Below are 24,216 nucleotides of genomic sequence, written 5' to 3'. Positions count from 1 at the left end.
CGAAATGTTTTTGTGGAATATTTTTTTCCAGGACGTTTGGTATGGCTTGGGATCATCGACTGCAGTCCTAAATGAGTTGGCCTGCCCCCCCCCCCATCCCATTCCATCCCCCTATAAAAGTGCAGGGTGGTCTCGGGCTGTGGAGTCATGAGTGAGAGTGGCCAGGGTGTGGAGCAGATCAGGTGAGTGCAGAAACATAAATGTACGTGATAGAACTTTATGTAATAGTCTTAGTCACTTTTTCATTTGTGCGGTTTCTCTTTTTTAATGTTTTCATGTGAGTTTTTTATGGATTTTTAAGCTTGTGGAATTAATGATTTAACTCAAAGGTGTTTTCCTATATTATTTTTTATTATAAAGTTTGGACACATCCAAAATATGTGTATTAAAAATATTTCAAATTGTTCATATATATACTGTATATATACTGTATATATGAACATGAATATATGTAACAAACTTTGTTAAATGTAATAATTGTATTTATTTTTTTTTTTTCATTTATTTAATTTTTTTTAAATAGATAATATATTAATAATAATGAACAGAAATAAAATTAAATAATATATACAGATACTTATATGTATATATACACATATAGGGAGTAATATTGTTTTGTTTTTGTTTTTTTTTGTTTTTTTTAAACAGTACACTAATTCCAGAGATTTAAGTCAGGCTTATGGGACGTGACATAATTGACCCAGTTTTCCCAGTATGAGGCAAATTTCTCCAATTTATAATTAATAAAGGCAGTTATCTTCTCCATTTTATATATGTCCATTGTGGTTTCCATCCATTGCTTCAAAGTTGGGATATCCATTTCCTAGTGATGTAATAATTTTAATATTTTTTGTTACATATTTACCTTTTTTTATTCAAATTAAAATCTTTTTCCAATAATTTCTAATTTCATGTAGTTATTTTCATGTTATAATTGATTAATTACATTTGACTTTCAGGCATTCCCTGTGTAATTATTTATACACAATAATTGTGTTATTTTCTATAAGCTGCGAATGATGAGGCCATTTCTCTCAAAAGTAGCATAATTCCTTTAAAATTATCAATGCATTACTTAAAAAACTTTAGTGAGTTTTTTATTTTCATACAACACAATAGGTACAGTAATAAACTGATATGAAATAAGGTTAATTAAACCCCAAATTATTATTGATGATGCAAAAATGCATGTATTAGTGTTTTGTTTTATATTTCAAATTGTCATGTATTTATAATGTAAAAAAATATAAAAATTCGGGTTATTTTAATTTAATTTAAATTTAATAACTGTTTCATGTTAACATTTTTTTTAATCAAAATTGTAATAATTTCAGTAGTTTTGCAATCGTTACTATTTTAATGCATTATTTATGTTGATGTCTTACTTACATTTTACTTTTGACAATGTATGTACACAATAATTGTCTTTTGTTGCTTTATGCTGCAAATTATTGGCCTTTCTTGAGAAAAAAACATGTTTAAAGAATTTTCTAAACTAACATACATGTTCTACAAAATGATTATGCTAAACATATGCTAAAACATCACAAAAGTAATAAACTGATACCAAATAAGGTTGATTAAACCCAAGATTGTTAGTGATGAGTGATCATAATAATTCATAACTTAAAAAAAACAATAATAGATAACAAATTACTGTACAAAAAGAATCTCCATAGATAAACTCCCACGACCCACTTTGTGTGATGTGAACAATTATTGTGATTAGTGAAGATGTTGTGATGCCTTCATTGTGTTTGTGCTGCCATTAACCAAAGACTTTGGAGGTTCTGGTTCTGGTGGACTTCACAGGGACAAAGGGCCGACTATGTTCTACACTGAACTGTGTGTGTGTGTGTGTGTGTGTGTGTGTGTGTGTGTGTGTGTGTGTGTGTGTGTGTGTGTGTGTGTGTGTGTGTGTGTGTGTGTGTGTGTTTGTGTGTTTGTGTGTTCGTGTTCCTAGCCTTCTTGAGACATGAAGAAGGAAAAGTATCTTCCATATGAGGAGGTGTGAAGAAGTGATGACATAAATGATGGTCCCAATAACATTGCATCTAATAGACAATGTCTCATTTGTGGTGATATCTATCAAAATGAGGGTGGTCCCAAAAAGGAGGGATTGTTCACATTGACTGTGTTTCGCTGTTAAAAGTGCTCCCCCTCTGGTCATCATATGAAATAACAAGTGTGTGTAAAAGACTTAAGTGCTCCCCCTCCGGCCAACATATGTAATAACAAGTCTGTGTAAGAAGTTTGCCCCCTTTGGCCAAAATTAATTAAAAAAATAATAATTAAAACAATTTAAAAATGTAAAATATATATAAAGAGAAAGGTAACAAATACAAGAATGTGTGTGTTCTTGTGTTTTTAGCCTTCTTGAGACATGAAGAAGGAACAGTATCTTCCATATGAGGAGGTGTGAAGAAGTGATGACATAAATGATGGTCCCAATAACATTGCATCTAATAGACAATGTCTCATTTGTGGTGATATCTATCAAAATGAGGGTGGTCCCGAAAAGGAGGGATTGTTCACATTGACTGTGTTTCGCTTTTAAAAGTGCTCCCCCTCTGGTCATCATATGAAATAACAAGTGTGTGTAAAAGACTTAAGTGCTCCCCCTCCGGCCAACATATGTAATAACAAGTCTGTGTAAGAAGTTTGCCCCCTTTGGCCAAAATTAATTAAAAAAATAATAATTAAAACAATTTAAAAATGTAAAATATATATAAAGAGAAAGGTAACAAATACAAGAATGTGTGTGTTCTTGTGTTTTTAGCCTTCTTGAGACATGAAGAAGGAACAGTATCTTCCATATGAGGAGGTGTGAAGAAGTGATGACATAAATGATGGTCCCAATAACATTGCATCTAATAGACAATGTCTCATTTGTGGTGATATCTATCAAAATGAGGGTGCTCCCAAAAAGCAGGGATTGTTCACATTGACTGTGTGTCGCTTTTAAAAGTGCTCCCCCTCTGGTCAACATATGAAATAACAAGTGTGTGTAAGGAATTATAATATGCCTCCTTTGGCTAAAATTTATTTAAAAAAAATAAATATGTATATTGAGACATACTGTAATAACTTGAAGTAAATAATGAAGATTAATAAACAAGTACAAACTATTCTTTTTCTCACAATGTGTCGACTTTTTCCTCATAAAATTGGGAACAATTTCTCATATTCTTTCTGTTTCTGTAATATTGCAATATTTTCTCCTGAAAATTGTACTTTTTTATGTACAATTATTACTTTTTAGTGCAAAATGGTGACATTTGTCATGTAAAATTCTGACTCATAACAATATTACCCATTTATTTGCTGTCCTTGTAAAATAGTGACATTTTCTGAGTACAAGTATGACTTTGGTCATAATTTTGCCAAGTAAAATTCAGATTATTATTATAATATGGCCAACATTTTAAAGTTTTCCTACAAAATGGTGACTTTTGTCGAGTAAAATTAGGACTCTTTTCATAAAATTGCCCAAATGTTACGCTTTTCTTGTAAAATTCTGATTGTTAATGCGTAAAATAGTTATTGTGTAAAATTCCAACTTTTATCATATTGCACAAATTTTCCATTTTTCTCGTAACATTTTGACTTGCTTTAAGTAAAATGATGACTTTTTATCATAATGCAAAATTCTAAATTTACTTGTGAATTTGTGACCTTTTTCTTGTGAAATTCGAACTAATTTTTCACAACAAGCTTTTTTATATGTGCATAGCATGTATAGGGACGGCGTGGCGCAGTGGGCGAGTGGCCGTGCGCAACCCGAGGGTCCCTGGTTAAAATCCCACCTAGAACCAACCTCGTCACGTCCGTTGTGTCCTGAGCAAGACACTTCACCCTTGCTCCTGATGGGTGCTGGTTGGCGCCTTGCATGGCAGCTCCCTCCATCAGTGTGTGAATGTGTGTGTGAATGGGTAAATGTGGAAGTAGTGTCAAAGCGCTTTGAGTACCTTGAAGGTAGAAAAGCGCTATACAAGTACAACCCATTTATCATTTATTTATTTATATATTATTAATGTTGTAAATACACATCTTTATATATCTAGAAAGGCTGCTCCTTAAGAGGGAAGCCTTTTACTCGGGTCTCAAGAAGGTCAGAAGTAGAAGAATGTGTGTGTTTGCTTACATGAAATGTGCAGAACCAGCAGACAGAACCTTTTCCAGTCTGGTGTGTTCCCGCTACAGGAGGTGCTGTTTCCCCCGCCGCGCGCCACACGGTCACCGCCGGCCGCCGTCTTGTATCGCCGACGCCATGACCGCCTTCAAGGGCATCTGGACTCAGGAGTTCTGGCGTTGCGTCGGCGCCGAGTTCTCGGCCACGCTCCTCTTCGTGCTGCTGGGCCTCGGCTCCACGGTCAACTGGGGGCCCGGCGAAGGGGCGCCTGACTTGGCGCACATCTCGCTGTGCTTCGGCCTGACCATCGGCACCATGGTCCAGTGCTTCGGACACATCAGCGGCGCTCACATCAACCCGGCGGTGACGGCCGCCATGGTGGTGACCCGCAAGCTGAGCGTGGCCAAGGCCGTGTTCTACGTTCTGGCCCAGTGCCTGGGCGCCACGGCGGGGGCCGCCGTCCTCTACGGGGTCACGCCGGCTTCAGTCGCGGGGGCCCTGGGCGTCACGGCGGTAAGATCCTTTTCATGACCCTCCGCCAAGGAAGCTTTCACCGTCACGCCGTCTTTTTAATTTTCATTCCACAGGTGAACAAGAAGGTGTCGGTGGGAAACGCGCTGATGGTTGAGATCTTCATCAGCTTCCAGCTCATCTTCACCATCTTCGCCACTTGCGACCACAAGCGCAGCGACCTGAAGGGCTCGGCGGCGTTGGCCATCGGCCTGTCGGTGTGTGTCGGCCACCTGTTCGCTGTAAGGTCCTCATTGTCGCCTAACACGCCTAGCTTAGCATGGCACGTCCCGCTCACTGTTAGGTTCAAACACTGATGACATTTATTAAACAGACAAGAAGCAAGGAATCATGCAGAGACAGAGTTCAATTTGGCTCAATGAGGAGAGACGTTTGGGGTTTACTCTTAGTTACAGAACCAACCTACGCTCTAAGGCACAGCCCAAGTGCTCCTCTATTCATGTGGGAGGTGCCTGGTTACATCACTGAGGCTGCTGCTGAAGAAGTGAATTACATATTTATAGCCCTTTTTCTCTAGTGACTCAAAGCGCTTTACATAGTGAAACCCAATATCTATTTTTTTACATGTAAAGCAGTGTGGGTGGCACTGGGAGCAGGTGGGTAAAGTGTCTTGCCCAGGGACACAACGGCAGTGACTAGAATGGCGGAAGCGGGGATCGAACCTGCAACCCTCAAGTTGCTGGCACGGCCGCTCTACCAACCGAGCTATACCGCTCGGTTGGTAGAGCGGTATATAAGGAAGGGGGTAATTTCCGCAGCCCCAGTTAGACACAATATATGATTATTCAGAAATGCTGACACCCGTGATATCGCCCCGTCTCTGCTTTGTCTGCGTCAAGGTACTCTATTTTCGCCCTTGGCGGTCAGCAGGCCGGGTCTGGACACAAACACTGACACGAGACGACTCGCAATCCAAGATTGCAAGTTCTCTATTTGCACAGAGAGAAAAATACAACTTCAGCACAATTGATAATAACTATAGCAACGGCCCTTAAGCATGAGAGTTGTGTGATAACTTATACATAATTATTCCAACTATTAATCTTAGCCTAGTTTAGCATGGCGCGTCCCGCTCATTAGCTAGCTTATCCCAGCCCATGGAGCTCAATTAGCTTAGTCCAGATCCTTGATTTTATTTAGGCCAGGGGTGTCCAGTCTTTTTGACTGAACACCCAGTCCAGTCGCGTTGGGCGGAAAAAATTTGGCCAGGGGCTGAAAGCCGACTGCATGTAAAGTAGTTATATATATGTAGCCTATGCATATATGTGTAAAGTTAAAGTACCCATGATAGTCACACACACACTAGGTGTGGCCAAATTATTCCCTGCATTTGACCGATTACCCTTGTTCACCCCCTGGCTGACTGCCTGGCAACTACAGGCTTAAATAGTATTGTGGTGCTGGAAAATAGGTGCATGAGTCCAAATGAACCAGGTGCGTGACATGACAGGTGAAAACCAATTGGTAGTCATGGAAACTAAAACAAACCTGGGTGTGCAAAAACAGGAACTAATGGAGTCAAAAACAAAACAGAAAATACTGTATTTTCATGATTTTCCGCCGGGTACATAGTATGCGCCTGCCTCGAATTACTGCCGGGTCAATCTCGTTTTGCAAAATAATTAGCGCATGCTTAGCATTACCGCCGGCTAGGGATTAACGCCGGGTCAAACTCGTTTCGCAAAATATTATTTTTATTAGCGCATGTCTAGAATTTCCGCCGGGTCAAACTTGTTTCACTAAATAATTGATATATGCCTAAAATTTCCGCCGGGTCAAACTATCACGAGTGACACTTCACCTGTCATCATTTTCAAAGTGGAGGAGGCTGATTTCAATCATTTGAAATCACATAAAATGAAGAAGAGCTATTCAGTAGGATTTAAGGTCCAAGCTATTGAATATGCTAAAAAGAACAGTAAGCAGCTATGTTTAATAATATACCGTAGCTGCGTGTGTCAAGTATGAGTCATTAAATGACTCCTGCCTCCTGGTGGTAGAGGGCGCTAGTGATCCTTCTTGCGACTACTCGGCTACAGAAGAAGTGACAACAAGCAGCGATCGTCTATTTTTTCCTCTCGCTTGTACTTTTAACATGGAGGATTACATATCTAGAATAAAACAGTTTTCTAAACTGGACTTTCAATCGAAGCAGGAGGTAATAAAGGAAGATCCCCATCGAGACAGAGAGACTTTTAAAACTGAAGAAAGATAAGGAAGACTTCTATGAACAAGTTATCGATGCTTTTGATCAGAAGGAGCTGCGCATGGACTTCATTTATAAGTAAAGGTAAGACCATAATAACGTTTTTTTGAGTGCTTTTCATGATGGTATCCTTACATCACACTCAAATTTATAAGCGCAGGCCTAAATTTACCGCATGCCTTTGTTAAACTCCGGAGTAAGACGAGGTTTTAAATTAATTAGCGCCCCGCTGGAAATTCAAGGAAATACGGTAACTAAACAGAACATGATCACAAAGACATGACACTCGGTGTGTGTGCGCTGCTGAACATGCTCCTCTGCTCGTAAAACCGGCAATGTTACATGACGCGAGCGTGGGGGGCGGGACCGCTACGTTTCAGAGGCGATATAGTACCCAAATGATTCATTAGTATCGTATTATACCAAATAATACGTTGGAGGAATCTGCTTTAAATCCATTCTAAATCCAATTAGGTGTCCAAAGATTGTCACCTGTATGTTATGATGTAGCTTAGCTTCTGCGTAGCGACTTGAATGAACACAGAAAGGATGTCTGTGATGTTATTTGTCATGGTTGTGGGTCGATGGTGAGGAGTGAGCGTGTATTCCGTCCACAGATCCCGTACACGGGCGCCAGCATGAATCCCGCTCGCTCCCTGGGCCCGGCCGTGGTCACATGGTCCTGGGAGAACCACTGGGTAACGTATTCCTTCCAAAGAAGTCTCATCAGCGCTCGTTCCTTCTCAGAGTACTCACCTGTCATCTTCATCCAGGTGTACTGGGTGGGCCCGGCCCTAGGAGGCGGCGTGGCGGCGGCCCTGTACGAGTACCTCTTCTGTCCGGACCCGGAAGCCAAGACACGTTACTCGGACGGCTTCAGCAAGACGGCGTTCACGGGCTCCAAACAGCGGCAGGACTCGGTCACGGCTCAGGAGCCGCTCTTCGCCGCCATGGAGGCGGAGCGGGGCCGCGAGCGGGAGGTCTCGGGGGAGGTGCTGTCCTCCGTATGACTAGACCGGAAGCGGGTCCGGGTCTGCTTGGCCGAGGCGGCGCCGGGTCTGAAGGAGACGGACCTGCTGTAGAGCAACATCAAATGACTAAAAAGGTACCGCGAAACATGTAGCTTCTTCTACTTAACCGCAGAAAGTACTTGGTCTTTATTGGGAGTTTTTATTCGTACTTTGTGTGAGATGTTACTGCCTCACTTACACTGCAGTGCAGACCTGGGCAAATTAAGGCCAATCTGGCCCCCCGGACATTCCCAAATAACTTTTTGAGATCTTTAAGATGGAAACTGTAGCCACCATTATGATGTACTGTCATGATTTCTAATGACCGTAAGTCAGGGGTCAGCAACCTTTTTGAAAGCAAGAGCTACTTCTTGGGTACTGATTAATGTGAAGGGCTACCAGTTTGATACACACTTAAATAAATTGTGAAGTGAAGTGAATTATATTTATATAGCGCTTTTCTCTAATGACTCAAAGCGCTTTACATAGTGAAACCCAATATCTAAGTTCCATTTAAACCAGTGTGGGTGGCACTGAGAGCAGGTGGGTAAAGTGTCTTGCCTAAGGACACAACGGCAGTAACTAGGATGGCGGAAGCGGGAATCAAACCTGCAACCCTCAAGTTGCTGGCACGGCCACTCTACCAACCGAGCTATACCGCCCCACAAATTGCCAGAAATAGCCAATTTGCTCAATTTACCTTTAACTCTATTATTAATAATTAATGATATTTATCTTTGTGGAAACACTGATCATCTTAATGATTCCTCACATTAAACATATATAGAAAACAGATAAATATCCCCCCAAAAAAGGGTATTTCTATCTGTCATTCCGTCGTACATTTTTTTTCCTTCTACAGAAGGTTTTTTGTTGAGAATGATGAAAAAAACACTTAATTGAACGGTTTAAAAGAGGAGAAAAACACGAAAAAAAGGAAAATTACATTTTGAAAATAGTTTATCTTCAATTTCGACTCTTTAAAATTCAAAATTCAACCGAAAAAAAGAAGAGAAAAACTAGCTAATTCGAATCTTTTTGAAAAAATTAAAAAAAGAATTTATGGAACATCATTAGTAATTTTTCCTGATTAAGATTAATTTTAGAATTTTGATGACATGTTTTAAATAGGTTAAAATCCAATCTGCACTTTGTTAGAATATATAACAAATTGGACCAAGCTATATTTCTAACAAATACAAATTTATCATTTCTTCTAGATTTTCCAGAACAAACATTTTAAAAGGAATTCAAAAGACTTTGAAATAAGATTTAAATTTGATTTTACAGATATTCTAGATTTGCCAGAATATTTTTGGGGGGAATTTTAATCATAATAGGTTTGAAGAAATATTACACAGATATTCTACGTCCAAAAAACAGAAGCTAAAATGAAGAATTAAATTAAAATTTATTTATTATTCTTTACAATAAAAAAAAAAAAATACTTGAACATTGATTTAAATTGTCAGGAAAGAAGAGGAAGGAATTTAAAAGGTAAAAAGGTAAATGTGTTTAAAAATCCTAAAATCAATTTTAAGGTTGTATTTTTTTCTCTAAAATTGTCTTTCTGAAAGTTATAAGAAGCAAAGTAAAAAAATAAATGAATTTATTTAAACAAGTAAAGACCAAATCTTTAAAATATTTTCTTGGATTTTCAAATTCTATTTGAAATTTGTCTCTCTTAGAATTAAAAATGTCGAGCAAAGCGAGACCAGCTTGCTAGTAAATAAATAAAATGTAAAAAAATAGAGGCAGCTCACTGGTAAGTGCTGCTATTTGAGCTATTTTTAGAACAGGCCAGCGGGCGACTCATCTGGTCCTTACGGGCGACCTGGTGCCCGCGGGCACCGTGTTGGTGACCCCTAATGTAAGTCCTCAACTATACTAAGTATTTCAATGCTTGGAATCTGCTCTTATTGATGATATACCAGTTACTATGTATATATCTAATTTGTTACTATGGTCATCTAATTTGTTACTATGGTCATCTAATTAGTTACTATGGTCATCTAATTAGTTACTATGTTCATCTAATTAGTTACAATGGTAATCTAATTTGTTACAATGGTAATCTAATTTGTTACTATGGTCATCTAATTTGTTACTATGGTCATCTAATTAGTTACTATGGTCATCTAATTAGTTACTATGGTAATGTAAGTCACAGCAGCTCAGACGAGGCACCAAGCAATGTGGGCGGGGTGCGTTTCCACACACGCGGAAGGAGATTTTCACAACAAAGTTCTAAAGCTTAGTGATATATCAGATTTGAGGTGGGTTTATTTTGTACCCTTTGTGTACATTTTGCACGGTTTGTTTTTGATTGATTGATACTTTTATTAGTAGATTGCACAGTACAGTACATATTCTGTACAATTGACCACTAAATGGTAACACCCCAATAAGTTTTTCAACTTGTTTAAGTCGGGGTCCACGTTCATCAATTCATTGTTGCATTTTTGTTGCGATTCACTTGATTGTAAAATATGTCGATGGAAAGGGGGTATGACGTTCATATTTTGTCAATATTCAGTGTTTTATACTTCATAGAAAAATGTAAAATTCCATTACGTTTTTTAAGGTTGGTCTGTCATGACGTTTTTGGCATTCAATCAGAAATTGTGAGGTTTTGTATTAGTTTTCCTAAAAAATAGATATACCGGCCCCTGGACACATTTTTTTCTCTAAATGTGGCCCCTGAGTCAAAATAATTGCCCAGGTCTGCTATAGTGTGACAGGAAGAAACTCACTTTTAAAAATATAAACATCCATCCATCCATTTCCTACCGCTTATTTCCTTTTGGGGTCGCGGAGGGCGCTGGCGCCTATCTCAGCTACAATCGGGCGGAAGGCGGGGTACATTAAATATAAACAATGTTCTATAAATGATATTGAAGATACATTGTTGTATTATTTGGTGTAATACAAAAGCCAAAAGCAGTGAAGTTGTCACAAATCCTTGCAAATCCTTTTCAACTTATATTCACTTAAAATAGACTGCAAAGACAAGATATTTCATCTTCACACTGAGAAACTTTCTTATTTTTTGCAATTAATCATGAAGTTAGAATGTAATGGCAGCAACACATTGGAGAAAAGGCATTTTTACCAGTGTGTTTCATGGCCTTTCCTTTGAACAACACTCAGTGCAGGTTTGGGAACTGAGGAGACACATTTTTGAAGTGGAATTCTTTCCCATTCTTGCTTGATGTACAGCTTAAGTTGTTCAACAGTCTCCTGCCTCATATTTTAGCCTTCACACATTTTCAATGTCTGGACTACAGGCAGGCCAGTCTAGTACCCACACTCCTTTACTACGAAGCCACGCTGTTGTAACACCTGGCTTGGCATTGTCTTGCTGAAATAAGCAGGGGCGTCCTTGATGAAGTTAATATGTTGCTCCAAAACCTGTATGTACCTTTCCGCATTAATGGTGCCTTCACAGATGTGTAAGTTACCCATGCCTTTGGGCACTAATACACCCCCATACCATCACACATGCTGCCTTTTACACTTTGACCCTAGAACTGTCCAGATGGTCCTTTTCCTCTTTGGTCCACAGTTTCCTAAAACAATTTGAAATGTGGACTCGTCAGACCACAGAACACTTTTCTGTCCCGTCTATGGGATCATGTTTTGTTTTGGTCATGTTTGGTTTTGTTTTTTGGACAATCAGTTCCTGTGTTTGCACTTCCTGGTTTGTTTTGTTACCATAGCTACTCATTAGTTTTCACCTTGTCCTCATGTCTCACACCTGTTTGCACTAGTCATGTCCAATATTTAAACCTGTAGTTGCCAGGTGGTCAGCCTGGCGACTTTACCTACATTTCCTTCATGCCATGCCATGCCTGTTTAATCATTCTCTCCATGCCATGTAATTTTTTGTTTTTTTTACGTCACAGTTATTGAGTTTTGTTTTTTTTGTCCATAGTCATGCCTTTGTGCTAGTTTTTGTTTCCATTAGTCAAGTTTGTTCTCCGCCATTGTGCACGCCTTTTGTTTGGCTTTTTTAGTTATAGCGTTAAAAATAAATATGTACTTACACTCAAGTCTTGCTCGCGCCAACTTTCCTTTGCCTCGGAAAAACAATCCAAACCCCAAAGTCCACGGTTTGACATTTTCCACTTTGCATCAGTCCATCTTAGATGAGCTTGTATAAATATATACATATTTATTCATTTGTTAATTTAATTTTGACCAAAGGGGGCACATTTTAATTGCTTACACACACTTGTTTTTTTCATATGTTGACCAGAGGGGGAGCACTTTTAAAAGCGACACACAGTCAATTTGACCAATTCCTCCTTTTTGGGAGCACCCTCATTTTGATAGATATCACCACAAATGAGACATTGTCTGTTAGATGCAATGTTATTGGGACCATCATTTATGTCATCACTTCTTCACACCTCCTCATATGGAAGATACTTTTCCTTCATGTCTCAAGAAGGCTAGAAATACAAGAACACACACACACACACACACACACACACCCCTTCAATAGGCCCAGGTTGCCTCCAAGCTAAAGTGTTTTTTTAGTGTAAATGCTTTGCTGATTAGTCAGGGAGCAAATGACCTGCTACTCCAAGAAATGGGCCACATTATTCCCCCAGGCTGGCCCCCAGGAGCACTGGCATGCAAGCGGTGATAAAATGGCGTTGTAAAAAAAAAAAAAAAAAGAGAGAAAAGGTGCTTGTGCACTCAGCGTATGACCAAAGAGCAGACAAATCAGAAAGAAGCACAGCTAATTGTTTAAAGGCCTACTGAAATTAGATGTTCTTATTTAAAGGGGGATAGCAGGTCCATTCTATGTGTCATACTTGATCATTTTGCGATATTGCCATATTTTTGCTGAAAGGATTTAGTAGAGAACATCCACGATAAACTTTTGGTCGCTAATAAAAAAAAGCCTTGCCTGTACCGGAAGTAGCAGACAATGTGCGCGTGACGTCACTGGTTGTGGAGCTCCTCACATCTGAACATTGTTTACAATCATGGCCACCAGCAGCGAGAGCTATTCAAACCGAGAAAGCGACAATTTCCCCATTAATTTGAGCGAGGATGAAAGATTCGTGGATGAGGAAAGTGAGAGTGAAGGACGAGGGGGAAAAAAAACTGGACAGCAGAGCGATTCAGATATTATTAGATACATTTACTAGGATAATTCTGGAAAATCCCTTATCTGCTTATTGTGTTACTAGTGTTTTAGTGAGATAATATATTGCCATATTTTTGCTGAAAGGATTTAGTAGAGAACATCCACGATAAAGTTTGCAACTTTTGGTCGCTAATAAAAAAGCCTTGCCTGTACCGGAAGTAGCAGACGATGTGCGCGTGACGTCACGGGTTGTGGAGCTCCTCACATTTGAACATTGTTTACAATCATGGCCACCAGCAGCAAGAGCTATTCAAACCGAGAAAGCGACAATTTCCCCATTAATTTGAGCGAGGATGAAAGATTTGTGGATGAGGAAAGTTAGAGTGAGGCACTAAAAAAAAGCCACTGCTCTGGGCGGCGGCAGTGGTAGCATTTCAGATGTAATTAGACACATTTACTAGGATAATTCTGGAAAATCCCTTATCTGCTTAGTATTTCATAGTGTTTTAGTGAGATTCTAAAGTCATACCTGAAAGTCGGATGGCTGCGGTGAACGCCAGTGTCTCAGAGAGAAGCCGATGGAGGAGCCAAGATCACAGCTGCCTTTTTGACGGTTAGAGGAGGAGGTCCCATAATCCACTGAAGTCTCCGGTAAGAGCTGACTTAATATCACAATTTTCCAATCCAAAACCTTGCTGGTTGACGTAGAGAAAACATGTTCGCTTGACCGCTCTGTGTTAAAGCTTCACAACAAAGAAACACCGGCTGTGTTTCGGTTGCTAAAGGCAGCTGCAATTCACCGCCTCCAACCTACATCTTTCTTCTTTGATATCTCCATTATTAATTGAACAAATTGCAAAAGATTCAGCAACACAGATGTCCAAAATACTGTGTAATTATGCGATGAAAAGAGACAACTTTTAGCCGTAAGTGGTGCTGTGCTAATATGTCCACTACAACCCGAGACGTCACAAACACGCATCATCATACACGTCATCATTCTGCAATGTTTTCAACACGACACTTTGCGGGAAATTTAAAATTGCAATTTAGTAAACTAAAGCGGGCGTATTGGCATGTGTTGCAATGTTAATATTTCATCATTGATATATAAACTATCAGACTGCATAGTAGTGGCTTTCAGTAGGCCTTTAAGTGAGCAGCAACTGACTCACTATTGAATTACTTCTGGTCACATGACGGCGGCGGCGGAGCGGGAAATATGTCAACAAACATGCAGGCTTGTGCAAAATTGCGAATTTTGATTCAAAGTTCATTGAAGGATTGGAATTTTAGATTTTGAATTGGAATGAAATGAATTGAGAAATATACTTCATCCAAGAGAAAGAACATGCCACTTGCCAAGATTTAACATGTTATTTCTAGAAATGTCGGTAGTTTTAAAAGTTATTTTCAGTCATCATTTAGCAGTAATCTTTATCATTTGTTTATTGCAGTTTAACTAAAAGCTTACCGTTTTTCCTTGAATTGCCGCCGGGGCGCTAATTAATTTAAAACCTCTTCTCAGTCCGGCGCTTACCAAAGGCATGCGGTAAATTTAGGCCTGCGCTTATAAATTTGAGTGTGATGTAAGGATACCATCATGAAAAGCACATTTAATAAAAAAACAAAAAAAAACGTTGTAGATTCCTAAAGTAGCCTTAAGCTTGACGCTCCTCTACTATCACATTCACTCCGCTTGTTGCGGCAACAACAAAACAAAACTCCAGACGTTCTTCTTCGTTTACTTGTGATCTTAATCATTCAAAACATAAAACAGTCACGATGTGGGAACAAATGAATGACAAAATAAAGAGAGTTTGTTGCAGTACGAGTTGGGAAAAGTATGAATGAGAATAAGTATGAGTGAGTTCAAAAAACTGTGTGGCTCGATTCCACCGCACCTGACAGCAATTACCCATAACACCTTGCGTCCAAAACCCCCCTTACCTCCCAGATCCTTCCGCCATATATGCACTTAAAACAGTTACGTCATCAAATTATTTTGACAAATGTAATAATTACAATTAAAGTGAGCTTTATATAATTACTCTAAGCATTCAATATATCAATTTTCTTATCATGCAAATAAAGTAAATAGTCCCCTTTTGGCTGAATAAACATAAAGCACCTTTCATAAAATGTAAATTAATTTAAACAGCATTTAGGCTCCGACAAACGTTATTATGGTCTTACCTTTACTTATAAATGAAGTCCATGCGCAACTCCTGATCAAAAGCATCGATAACTTGTTTATAGAAGTCTTCCTTATCTTTCTTCAGTTTTAAAAGTCTCTCTGTCTCGATGGAGATCTTCCTTTATTACCTCCTGCTTCCATTGAAAGTCCAGTTTAGAAAACTGTTTTATTTTAGATATGTAATCCTCCATGTTAAAAGTGCAGGCGAGAGGAAAAAATAAAGGATCGCTGCTCACTCTTGCTGCTTGTTGTCACTTCTTCTGCAGCCGAGTAGTCGCAAGAAGGATCACTAGCGCCCTCTACCACCAGGAGGCGGACTCATATTTGACACACGCAGCTACGGTATATTAATAAAACATAGCTGCTTACTGTTCTTTTTAGCATATTCAATAGCTTGGACCTTAAATCCTACTGAATAGATCTTAATCTTCTTCCCTTTATGCGATTTCAATTATTGAAATCAGCCATTTTGAAAATGATGACAGGTGAAGTGTCACTCGTGACGTGACGAGTTTGACCCGGCGGAAATTCTAGGCATATGCTAATTATCTAGCGATACGAGTTTGACCCGGCGGAAATTCTAGACATGCGCTAATAAAAATATTTTGCGAAATGAGTTTGGCCCGGCCTTAATCCTGAGCCGGCAGTAATGCCAAGCATGCGCTAATTATTTTGCGAAACGAGTTTGACCCGGCAGTAATTCTAGGCAGGCGCATACTATATACCCTGCGGCAATTCAAGGAAATACGGTACTTTCCATATGCGTGGACAGCACATTTTAGCTCTTATTTCCAAAATGGTGTACACTACTAAATTGGGGTCTTATGGCCACTTATGTGGACACTTATACTGCCATCTGCTGGTGTCAGAAGAGTACAACATACAATGGAATTTGGAAAAATAAGAATTAGCATGTCACTAAACATGAAGTACACATTTGTGTACTTATGGGCTAATAAGTACATCATATTAAAAGATGATTCTTAGTTTTTATTCTAATTAGGGTCCAATAAGCCCAAATAACAAAGAAATGAAAAAAACATGTAAACAAACAGCTTGGGCCTTAAGAAGTTAAAAATGTAAAAAGTTTGGAAAAAAACCTATTCAAATAAAATATTTATTTTTTTCCAACATAGAAAATGTAGTTTAAACATCCCGAGGCTGCTTAATTTAAGAATTGCAGAATAAAATATGTATTTCTGCCTTAAACTATGGATACAGAATTGTCTTATCAAGTCAAATGAACTGGTTTCGTTGGACGGCTCATTTCACCAGTTTTAGTACTTTCATCTTATATTTTGTCAGCTCCTTTTTGCACTGAAAGGATTTGTAAAAGGTTTTAAAAAATACTCAAAATACGAACTTTGAATTAGCAACTTAACTGGTTCTTAAATGGGTTTCACAAATCAAAAGGTTTGCATAGTTTGCAAATTTCTCTATAAGAAACAATGTAAATGTGAATAATTGGTTCTGGCCTGGACAAATCTCCATATTTTAGTGAAGGTTTGTGCACTTTGAACACAACATAAAGTATTATACAGTACTGTATAGTCAACAAGGTGGGTGATGAATTAACTATCACTTTAATAACAAGCCTCAACAACAACAGCAAGCTGAACTGAGGTGGGGACTTGTCCAGGGTGTACCTGAACGCAGCCGAGATAGGCTCCAGCCCCCTCAAAAGGGACAAGCGGTAGAAAATGTATGGATGGATAGACAGGTTTGTAAATGGAAGTTCCACTGTTCTACTGTTTTCCATCATTTAAAAAGTTAAAAGTAGTAATATTAATATTTCTATGGAATGTACTGTGAAGCATGACATCCATCCATTTCCTACCGCTTATTCCCTTCAGTGTTGCAGGGGGTGCTGGAGCCTATCTCAGTTGCATTTGGGCGGAAGGCGGGGTTCACCCTGGACAAGTTGCCATGTCATCACAGATAGACAACATTCACACACTAGGGACCATTTAGTGTTGCCAATCAACCTATCCCCAGGTGCATGTCTTTGGAGGTGGGAGGGGCCTATCCCCAGGTGCATGTCTTTGGAGGTGGGAGGGGCCTATCCCCAGGTGCATGTCTTCGGAGGTGGGAGGGGCCTATCCCCAGGTGCATGTCTTTGGAGGTGGGAGGGGCCTATCCCCAGGTGCATGTCTTTGGAGGTGGGAGGGGCCTATCCCCAGGTGCATGTCTTCGGAGGTGGGAGGGGCCTATCCCCAGGTGCATGTCTTTGGAGGTGGGAGGGGCCTATCCCCAGGTGCATGTCTTCGGAGGTGGGAGGGGCCTATCCCCAGGTGCATGTCTTTGGAGGTGGGAGGGGCCTATCCCCAGGTGCATGTCTTTGGAGGTGGGAGGGGCCTATCCCCAGGTGCATGTCTTTGGAGGTGGGAGGAGCCTATCCCCAGGTGCATGTCTTCGGAGGTGGGAGGGGCCTATCCCCAGGTGCATGTCTTTGGAGGTGGGAGGGGCCTATCCCCAGGTGCATGTCTTTGGAGGTGGGAGGGGCCTATCCCCAGGTGCATGTCTTTGGAGGTGGGAGGGGCCTATCCCCAGGTGCATGTGTTTTGCAGGTGGGAGGGGCCTATCCCCAGGTGCATGTGTTTTGCAGGTGGGAGGGGCCTATCCCCAGGTGCATGTCTTTGGAGGTGGGAGGGGCCTATCCCCAGGTGCATGTCTTTGGAGTCGGGAGGGGCCTATCCCTAGGTGCATGTCTTTGGAGGTGGGAGGGGCCTATCCCCAGGGGCATGTCTTTGGAGGTGGGAGGGGCCTATCCCCAGGTGCATGTCTTTGGAGGTGGGAGGGGCCTATCCCCAGGTGCATGTCTTTGGAGCTGGGAGGGGCCTATTCCCAGGTGCATGTTTTTGGAGGTGGGAGGGGCCTATCCCCAGGTGCATGTCTTTGGAGGTGGGAGGGGCCTAGCCCCAGGTGCATGTTTTTGGAGGTGGGAGGGGCATATCCCCAGGTGCATGTCTTTGGAGGTGGGAGGGGCCTAGCCTCAGGTGCACGTTTTTGGAGGTGGGAGGGGCCTATCGCCAGGTGCATGTCTTTGGAGGTGGGAGGGGCCTAGCCCCAGGTGCATGTTTTTGGAGGTGGGAGGGGCCTATCCCCAGGTGCATGTCTTTGGAGGTGGGAGGGGCCTATCCCCAGGTGCATGTGTTTTGCAGGTGGGAGGGTCCTATCCCCAGGTGCATGTCTTTGCAGGTGGGAGGGGCCTATTCCCAGGTGCATGTCTTTGGAGCTGGGAGGGGCCTATTCCCAGGTGCATGTTTTTGGAGGTGGGAGGGGCCTATCCCCAGGTGCATGTCTTTGGAGGTGGGAGGGGCCTAGCCCCAGGTGCATGTTTTTGGAGGTGGGAGGGGCCTATCGCCAGGTGCATGTCTTTGGAGGTGGGAGGGGCCTAGCCCCAGGTGCATGTCTTTGGAGGTGGGAGGGGCCTAGCCCCAGGTGCATGTTTTTGGAGGTGGGAGGGGCCTATCGCCAGGTGCATGTCTTTGGAGGTGGGAGGGGCCTAGCCCCAGGTGCATGTCTTTGGAGGTGGGAGGGGCCTATTCCCAGGTGCATGTTTTTGGAGGTGGGAGGGGCCTATCCCCAGGTGCATGTCTTTGGAGGTGGGAGGGGCCTAGCCCCAGGTGCATGTTTTTGGAGGTGGGAGGGGCCTATCCCTAGGTGCATGTCTTTGGAGGTGGGAGGGGCCTATCCCTAGGTGCATGTCTTTGGAGGTGGGAGGGGCCTATCCCTAGGTGCATGTCTTTGGAGGTGGGAGGGGCCTATCCCTAGGTGCTAGGTGCATGTCTTTTTAGGGGTGGGAGGAAGCCGGAGTACTCGGAGGGAACCCATGCAATCACGGGGGAGAACATGCAAACTCCACACAGAAAGATCCCGAGCCTGGGATTGAACCCAGGACTACTCAGGACCTTCGTATTGTGAGGCACATGCACTAACCCCTCTACCACAGTGCTGCCCTACACAAAAATTATCAATTGAAATTTAAATCCTAGTTCAAATCATAATTCAACTTTAATTTCAATAACTGAATTTGAAGTTTGGAGACATTCTTAATGCATAATTGTACACTGGCTTGGTTTACATCTACAGCTTCTACTTCCTTTTAGATCCTGCATGGAATCTACCTGGAGGAGGAGCAGGAGTGGACTCAAGTCTGGATGGTTTGGACAGTTGGAGTCTAAAGAAAACAAAAAAGAGGTTTAATAGAAGAGGAAAGACTGGAGACGTCCTTTCAAGAGAACAGAAGTGTACCTAAGAAGGATCCCTGAGGTACAACCCACCTGTGTCTGTGGGCGTGTTTGCGCTCTGTGCTCAACAATCCAGTCTGAAAACAAAAGCTTCATCTCATTCAAGGCTGTCCAAAGTGCGGCCCGGTGGACATTTGCGGTACAATCATTAGCATTTTTGTATTACCATGCTAGTTGGTTTTGCTAACTTTGCAGCTACCGTATACACATTGGCGTCAAATATCTTGTTACCTGACGGATGTCACCTGTTAGCATGCTAAGGTTAGTATGCTAGCTTGTTTTAGTGCATTTTGTAGGTACAAACCTCAGTCATATTTTGGTACTTGTATGCTAAGGCTAGTATTAGTGTTTGTCAAAAAATTGATTTTTGAATGAATTTCTACTTGTAATGATTCTTAGAATATATATATGTGTGTGTATATATATATATTTATATATATATAATTGTGTGTGTGTGTATATATATATATATATATATATATATATATATGTGTGTGTGTATATATATATATATTTATATATATATATGTGTGTGCATATATATATATATGTGTATATATATATATATATGTGTGTGTGTGTATATACACATATATATATATTTATGTGTATATATATATATATATATTTTTTTTTTTTACTTGTCCTGTTTAGACACTCAGATACATCCTATAGTAGATGATCATAATTGCTGTGCACATTGACTTTAGAAAAGAGATATGTCGGATACTTCTGTTGTCTTATTTGTATTTCACTTTATTAAATGTTTGGCTAGAATTTTATTAAACAAAACCAGTTTTCTTTTATTTAATACAAACATTAGAGCTGTTTGTTTATTTTGTTGAGGAATGTAGTTCATCATAAAACTGGCACACAATGTTATTAAAAAAGTATTGATTTGAATCGAGAATCGGTTCTGAGTGGAATAATTACCCCCACAAATTGAATCGGGTGGTGCCCAAGGATTCACGGCCCGAGTTAGCATTTTAAACACCTTAGCATCTTTGTTTTCTACCCGTCAACTGTCAGTTTAGCATCTTTGTTTTCTACCCGTCAACGGTCAGTTTAGCATCTTTGTTTTCTACCTGTCAACTGTCACATTAGCATCTTTGTTTTCTACCCGTCAACTGTCACTTTAGCATCTTTGTTTTCTACCCGTCAACTGTCACTTTAGCATCTTTGTTTTCTACCCGTCAACTGTCAGTTTAGCATCTTTGTTTTCTACCCGTCAACTGTCAGTTTAGCATCTTTGTTTTGTACCTGTCAACTGTCGTTTAGCATCTTTGTTTTCTACCTGTCAACTGTCACTTTAGCATCTTTGTTTTCTACCTCTCAACTGTCGTTTAGCATCTTTGTGTTCTACCTGTCAACTGTCAGTTTAGCATCTTTATTTTCTACCTGTCAACTGTCAGTTAAGCATCTTTATTTTCTACCTGTCAACTGTCACTTTAGCATCTTTGTTTTCTACACGTCAACTGTCACTTTAGCATCTTTGTTTTCTACACGTCAACTGTCACTTTAGCATCTTTGTTTTCTACCTGTCAACTGTCACTTTAGCATCTTTGCTTTCTACCTGTCAACTGTCACATTAGCATCTTTGTTTTCTACCCGTCAACTGTCACTTTAGCATCTTTGTTTTCTACCCGTCAACTGTCAGTTTAACATCTTTGTGTTCTACCTGTCAACTGTCAGTTTAGCATCTTTATTTTCTACCTGTCAACTGTCAGTTTAGCATCTTTGTTTTCTACCTGTCAACTGTCCGTTTAGCATCTGTGTTTTCTACCTGTCAACTGTCACTTTAGCATCTTTGTTTTCTACCTGTCAACTGTCACTTTAGCATCTTTGTTTTCTACCCGTCAACTGTCACTTTAGCATCTTTGTTTTCTACCTGTCAACTGTCACTTTAGCATCTTTGCTTTCTACCTGTCAACTGTCACTTTAGCATCTTTGTTTTCTACCTCTCAACTGTCGTTTAGCATCTTTGTGTTCTACCTGTCAACTGTCAGTTTAGCATTTTTATTTTCTACCTGTCAACTGTCAGTTAAGCATCTTTATTTTCTACCTGTCAACTGTCACTTTAGCATCTTTGTTTTCTACACGTCAACTGTCACTTTAGCATCTTTGTTTTCTACCTGTCAACTGTCACTTTAGCATCTTTGTTTTCTACCTGTCAACTGTCACTTTAGCATCTTTGTTTTCTACCTGTCAACTGTCACTTTAGCATCTTTGCTTTCTACCTGTCAACTGTCACTTTAGCATCTTTGTTTTCTACCCGTCAACTGTCACTTTAGCATCTTTGTTTTCTACCCGTCAACTGTCAGTTTAACATCTTCGTGTTCTACCTGTCAACTGTCAGTTTAGCATCTTTATTTTCTACCTGTCAACTGTCAGTTTAGCATCTTTGTTTTCTACCTGTCAACTGTCCGTTTAGCATCTGTGTTTTCTACCTGTCAACTGTCACTTTAGCATCTTTGTTTTCTACCTGTCAACTGTCACTTTAGCATCTTTGTTTTCTACCTGTCAACTGTCACTTTAGCATCTTTGCTTTCTACCTGTCAACTGTCACTTTAGCATCTTTGCTTTCTACCTGTCAACTGTCACTTTAGCATCTTTGCTTTCTACCTGTCAACTGTCACATTAGCATCTTTGTTTTCTACCCGTCAACTGTCACTTTAGCATCTTTGTTTTCTACCCGTCAACTGTCAGTTTAACATCTTCGTGTTCTACCTGTCAACTGTCAGTTTAGCATCTTTATTTTCTACCTGTCAACTGTCAGTTTAGCATCTTTGTTTTCTACCTGTCAACTGTCCGTTTAGCATCTGTGTTTTCTACCTGTCAACTGTCACTTTAGCATCTTTGTTTTCTACCTGTCAACTGTCACTTTAGCATCTTTGTTTTCTACCTGTCAACTGTCACTTTAGCATCTTTGCTTTCTACCTGTCAACTGTCACTTTAGCATCTTTGTTTTCTACCCTTCAACTGTCACTTTAGCATCTTTGTTTTCTACCCGTCAACTGTCAGTTTAGCATCTTTGTTTTCTACCTGTCAACTGTCGTTTAGCATCTTTGTGTTCTACCTGTCAACTGTCAGTTTAGCATCTTTATTTTCTACCTGTCAACTGTCAGTTTAGCATCTTTGTTTTCTACCTGTCAACTGTCACTTTAGCATCTTTGTTTTCTACCTGTCAACTGTCGTTTAGCATCTTTGTGTTCTACCTGTCAACTGTCAGTTTAGCATCTTTATTTTCTACCTGTCAACTGTCCGTTTAGCATCTGTGTTTTCTACCTGTCAACTGTCACTTTAGCATCTTTGTTTTCTACCTGTCAACTGTCACTTTAGCATCTTTGTTTTCTACCTGTCAACTGTCACTTTAGCATCTTTGCTTTCTACCTGTCAACTGTCACTTTAGCATCTTTGCTTTCTACCTGTCAACTGTCACATTAGCATCTTTGTTTTCTACCCGTCAACTGTCACTTTAGCATCTTTGTTTTCTACCCGTCAACTGTCAGTTTAACATCTTCGTGTTCTACCTGTCAACTGTCAGTTTAGCATCTTTATTTTCTACCTGTCAACTGTCAGTTTAGCATCTTTGTTTTCTACCTGTCAACTGTCCGTTTAGCATCTGTGTTTTCTACCTGTCAACTGTCACTTTAGCATCTTTGTTTTCTACCTGTCAACTGTCACTTTAGCATCTTTGTTTTCTACCTGTCAACTGTCACTTTAGCATCTTTGCTTTCTACCTGTCAACTGTCACTTTAGCATCTTTGTTTTCTACCCTTCAACTGTCAGTTTAGCATCTTTGTTTTCTACCCGTCAACTGTCAGTTTAGCATCTTTGTTTTCTACCTGTCAACTGTCGTTTAGCATCTTTGTGTTCTACCTGTCAACTGTCAGTTTAGCATCTTTATTTTCTACCTGTCAACTGTCAGTTTAGCATCTTTGTTTTCTACCCGTCAACTGTCACTTTAGCATCTTTGTTTTCTACCTCTCAACTGTCGTTTAGCATCTTTGTGTTCTACCTGTCAACTGTCAGTTTAGCATTTTTATTTTCTACCTGTCAACTGTCAGTTAAGCATCTTTATTTTCTACCTGTCAACTGTCACTTTAGCATCTTTGCTTTCTGCCTGTCAACTGTCACATTAGCATCTTTGTTTTCTACCCGTCAACTGTCACTTTAGCATCTCTGTTTTCTACCCGTCAACTGTCAGTTTAGCATCTTTGTTTTCTACCTGTCAACTGTCAGTTTTGCATCTTTATTTTCTACCTGTCAACTGTCAGTTTAGCATCTTTGTTTTCTACCTGTCAACTGTCACTTTAGCATCTTTGTTTTCTACCTGTCAACTGTCGTTTAGCATCTTTGTTTTCTACCTGTCAACTGTCACTTTAGCATCTTTGTTTTCTACCCGTCAACTGTCAGTTTAGCATCTTTGTTTTCTACCTGTCAACTGTCACTTTAGCATCTTTGTTTTCTACCTGTCAACTGTCACTTTAGCATCTTTGTTTTCTACCTGTCAACTGTCAGTTTAGCATCTTTGTTTTCTACCTGTCAACTGTCAGTTTAGCATCTTTGTTTTCTACCTGTCAACTGTCAGTTTAGCATCTTTGTTTTCCACCTTTCAACTGTCAGTTTAGCATCTTTGTTTTCTACCCGTCAACTGTCAGTTTAGCATCTTTGTTTTCTACCCGTCAACTGTCAGTTTAGCATCTTTGTTTTCTACCCGTCAACTGTCAGTTTATCATCTTTGTTTTCTACCCGTCAACTGTCAGTTTAGCATCTTTGTTTTCTACCT

At 40.3% G+C, this 24,216-nt stretch overlaps 1 protein-coding gene across 2 annotated transcripts; it reads left to right on the top strand.

Moving 5' to 3' along the window:
- The first annotated feature begins 40 nt into the window (after window positions 1-40).
- LOC133543277 (aquaporin-4-like) lies at window positions 41-19,854 on the top strand. 2 transcript variants are annotated; one of them, XM_061887761.1, is made up of 6 exons: window positions 41-182; window positions 4,204-4,645; window positions 4,720-4,884; window positions 7,487-7,567; window positions 7,643-7,974; window positions 19,287-19,854. In XM_061887761.1, the coding sequence occupies exons 1-5, from the start codon at window positions 148-150 to the stop codon at window positions 7,877-7,879; spliced, it is 960 nt and encodes a 319-aa protein (XP_061743745.1). In that variant the 5' UTR covers window positions 41-147; the 3' UTR covers window positions 7,880-7,974; window positions 19,287-19,854. The 2 variants fall into 2 exon arrangements, with proteins under 2 accessions (XP_061743745.1, XP_061743746.1); XM_061887762.1 differs by lacking the exon at window positions 41-182 and adding an exon at window positions 1,979-2,008.
- Window positions 19,855-24,216: the final 4,362 nt, after the last annotated feature.

The sequence above is a fragment of the Nerophis ophidion genome, linkage group LG26, assembly GCF_033978795.1.
Source record: "Nerophis ophidion isolate RoL-2023_Sa linkage group LG26, RoL_Noph_v1.0, whole genome shotgun sequence".
Lineage (NCBI taxonomy): Eukaryota > Metazoa > Chordata > Actinopteri > Syngnathiformes > Syngnathidae > Nerophis > Nerophis ophidion.
Note: the sequence above shows the minus strand (reverse complement) of the source record. Positions and strands in the feature narration are given on the sequence as shown.

What these genes read in the sequence shown, in the direction of transcription:
- LOC133543277 (XM_061887761.1), top strand. Translation starts at nt 148, where the DNA reads ATGAGTGAGAGTGGCCAGGGTGTGGAGCAGATCAG. An exon ending in GTGTCGGCCACCTGTTCGCT is followed by an intron (nt 4,885 to 7,486) that starts GTAAGGTCCTCA and finishes TTCCGTCCACAG; the next exon opens with ATCCCGTACACGGGCGCCAG. An exon ending in GGTCCTGGGAGAACCACTGG is followed by an intron (nt 7,568 to 7,642) that starts GTAACGTATTCC and finishes ATCTTCATCCAG; the next exon opens with GTGTACTGGGTGGGCCCGGC.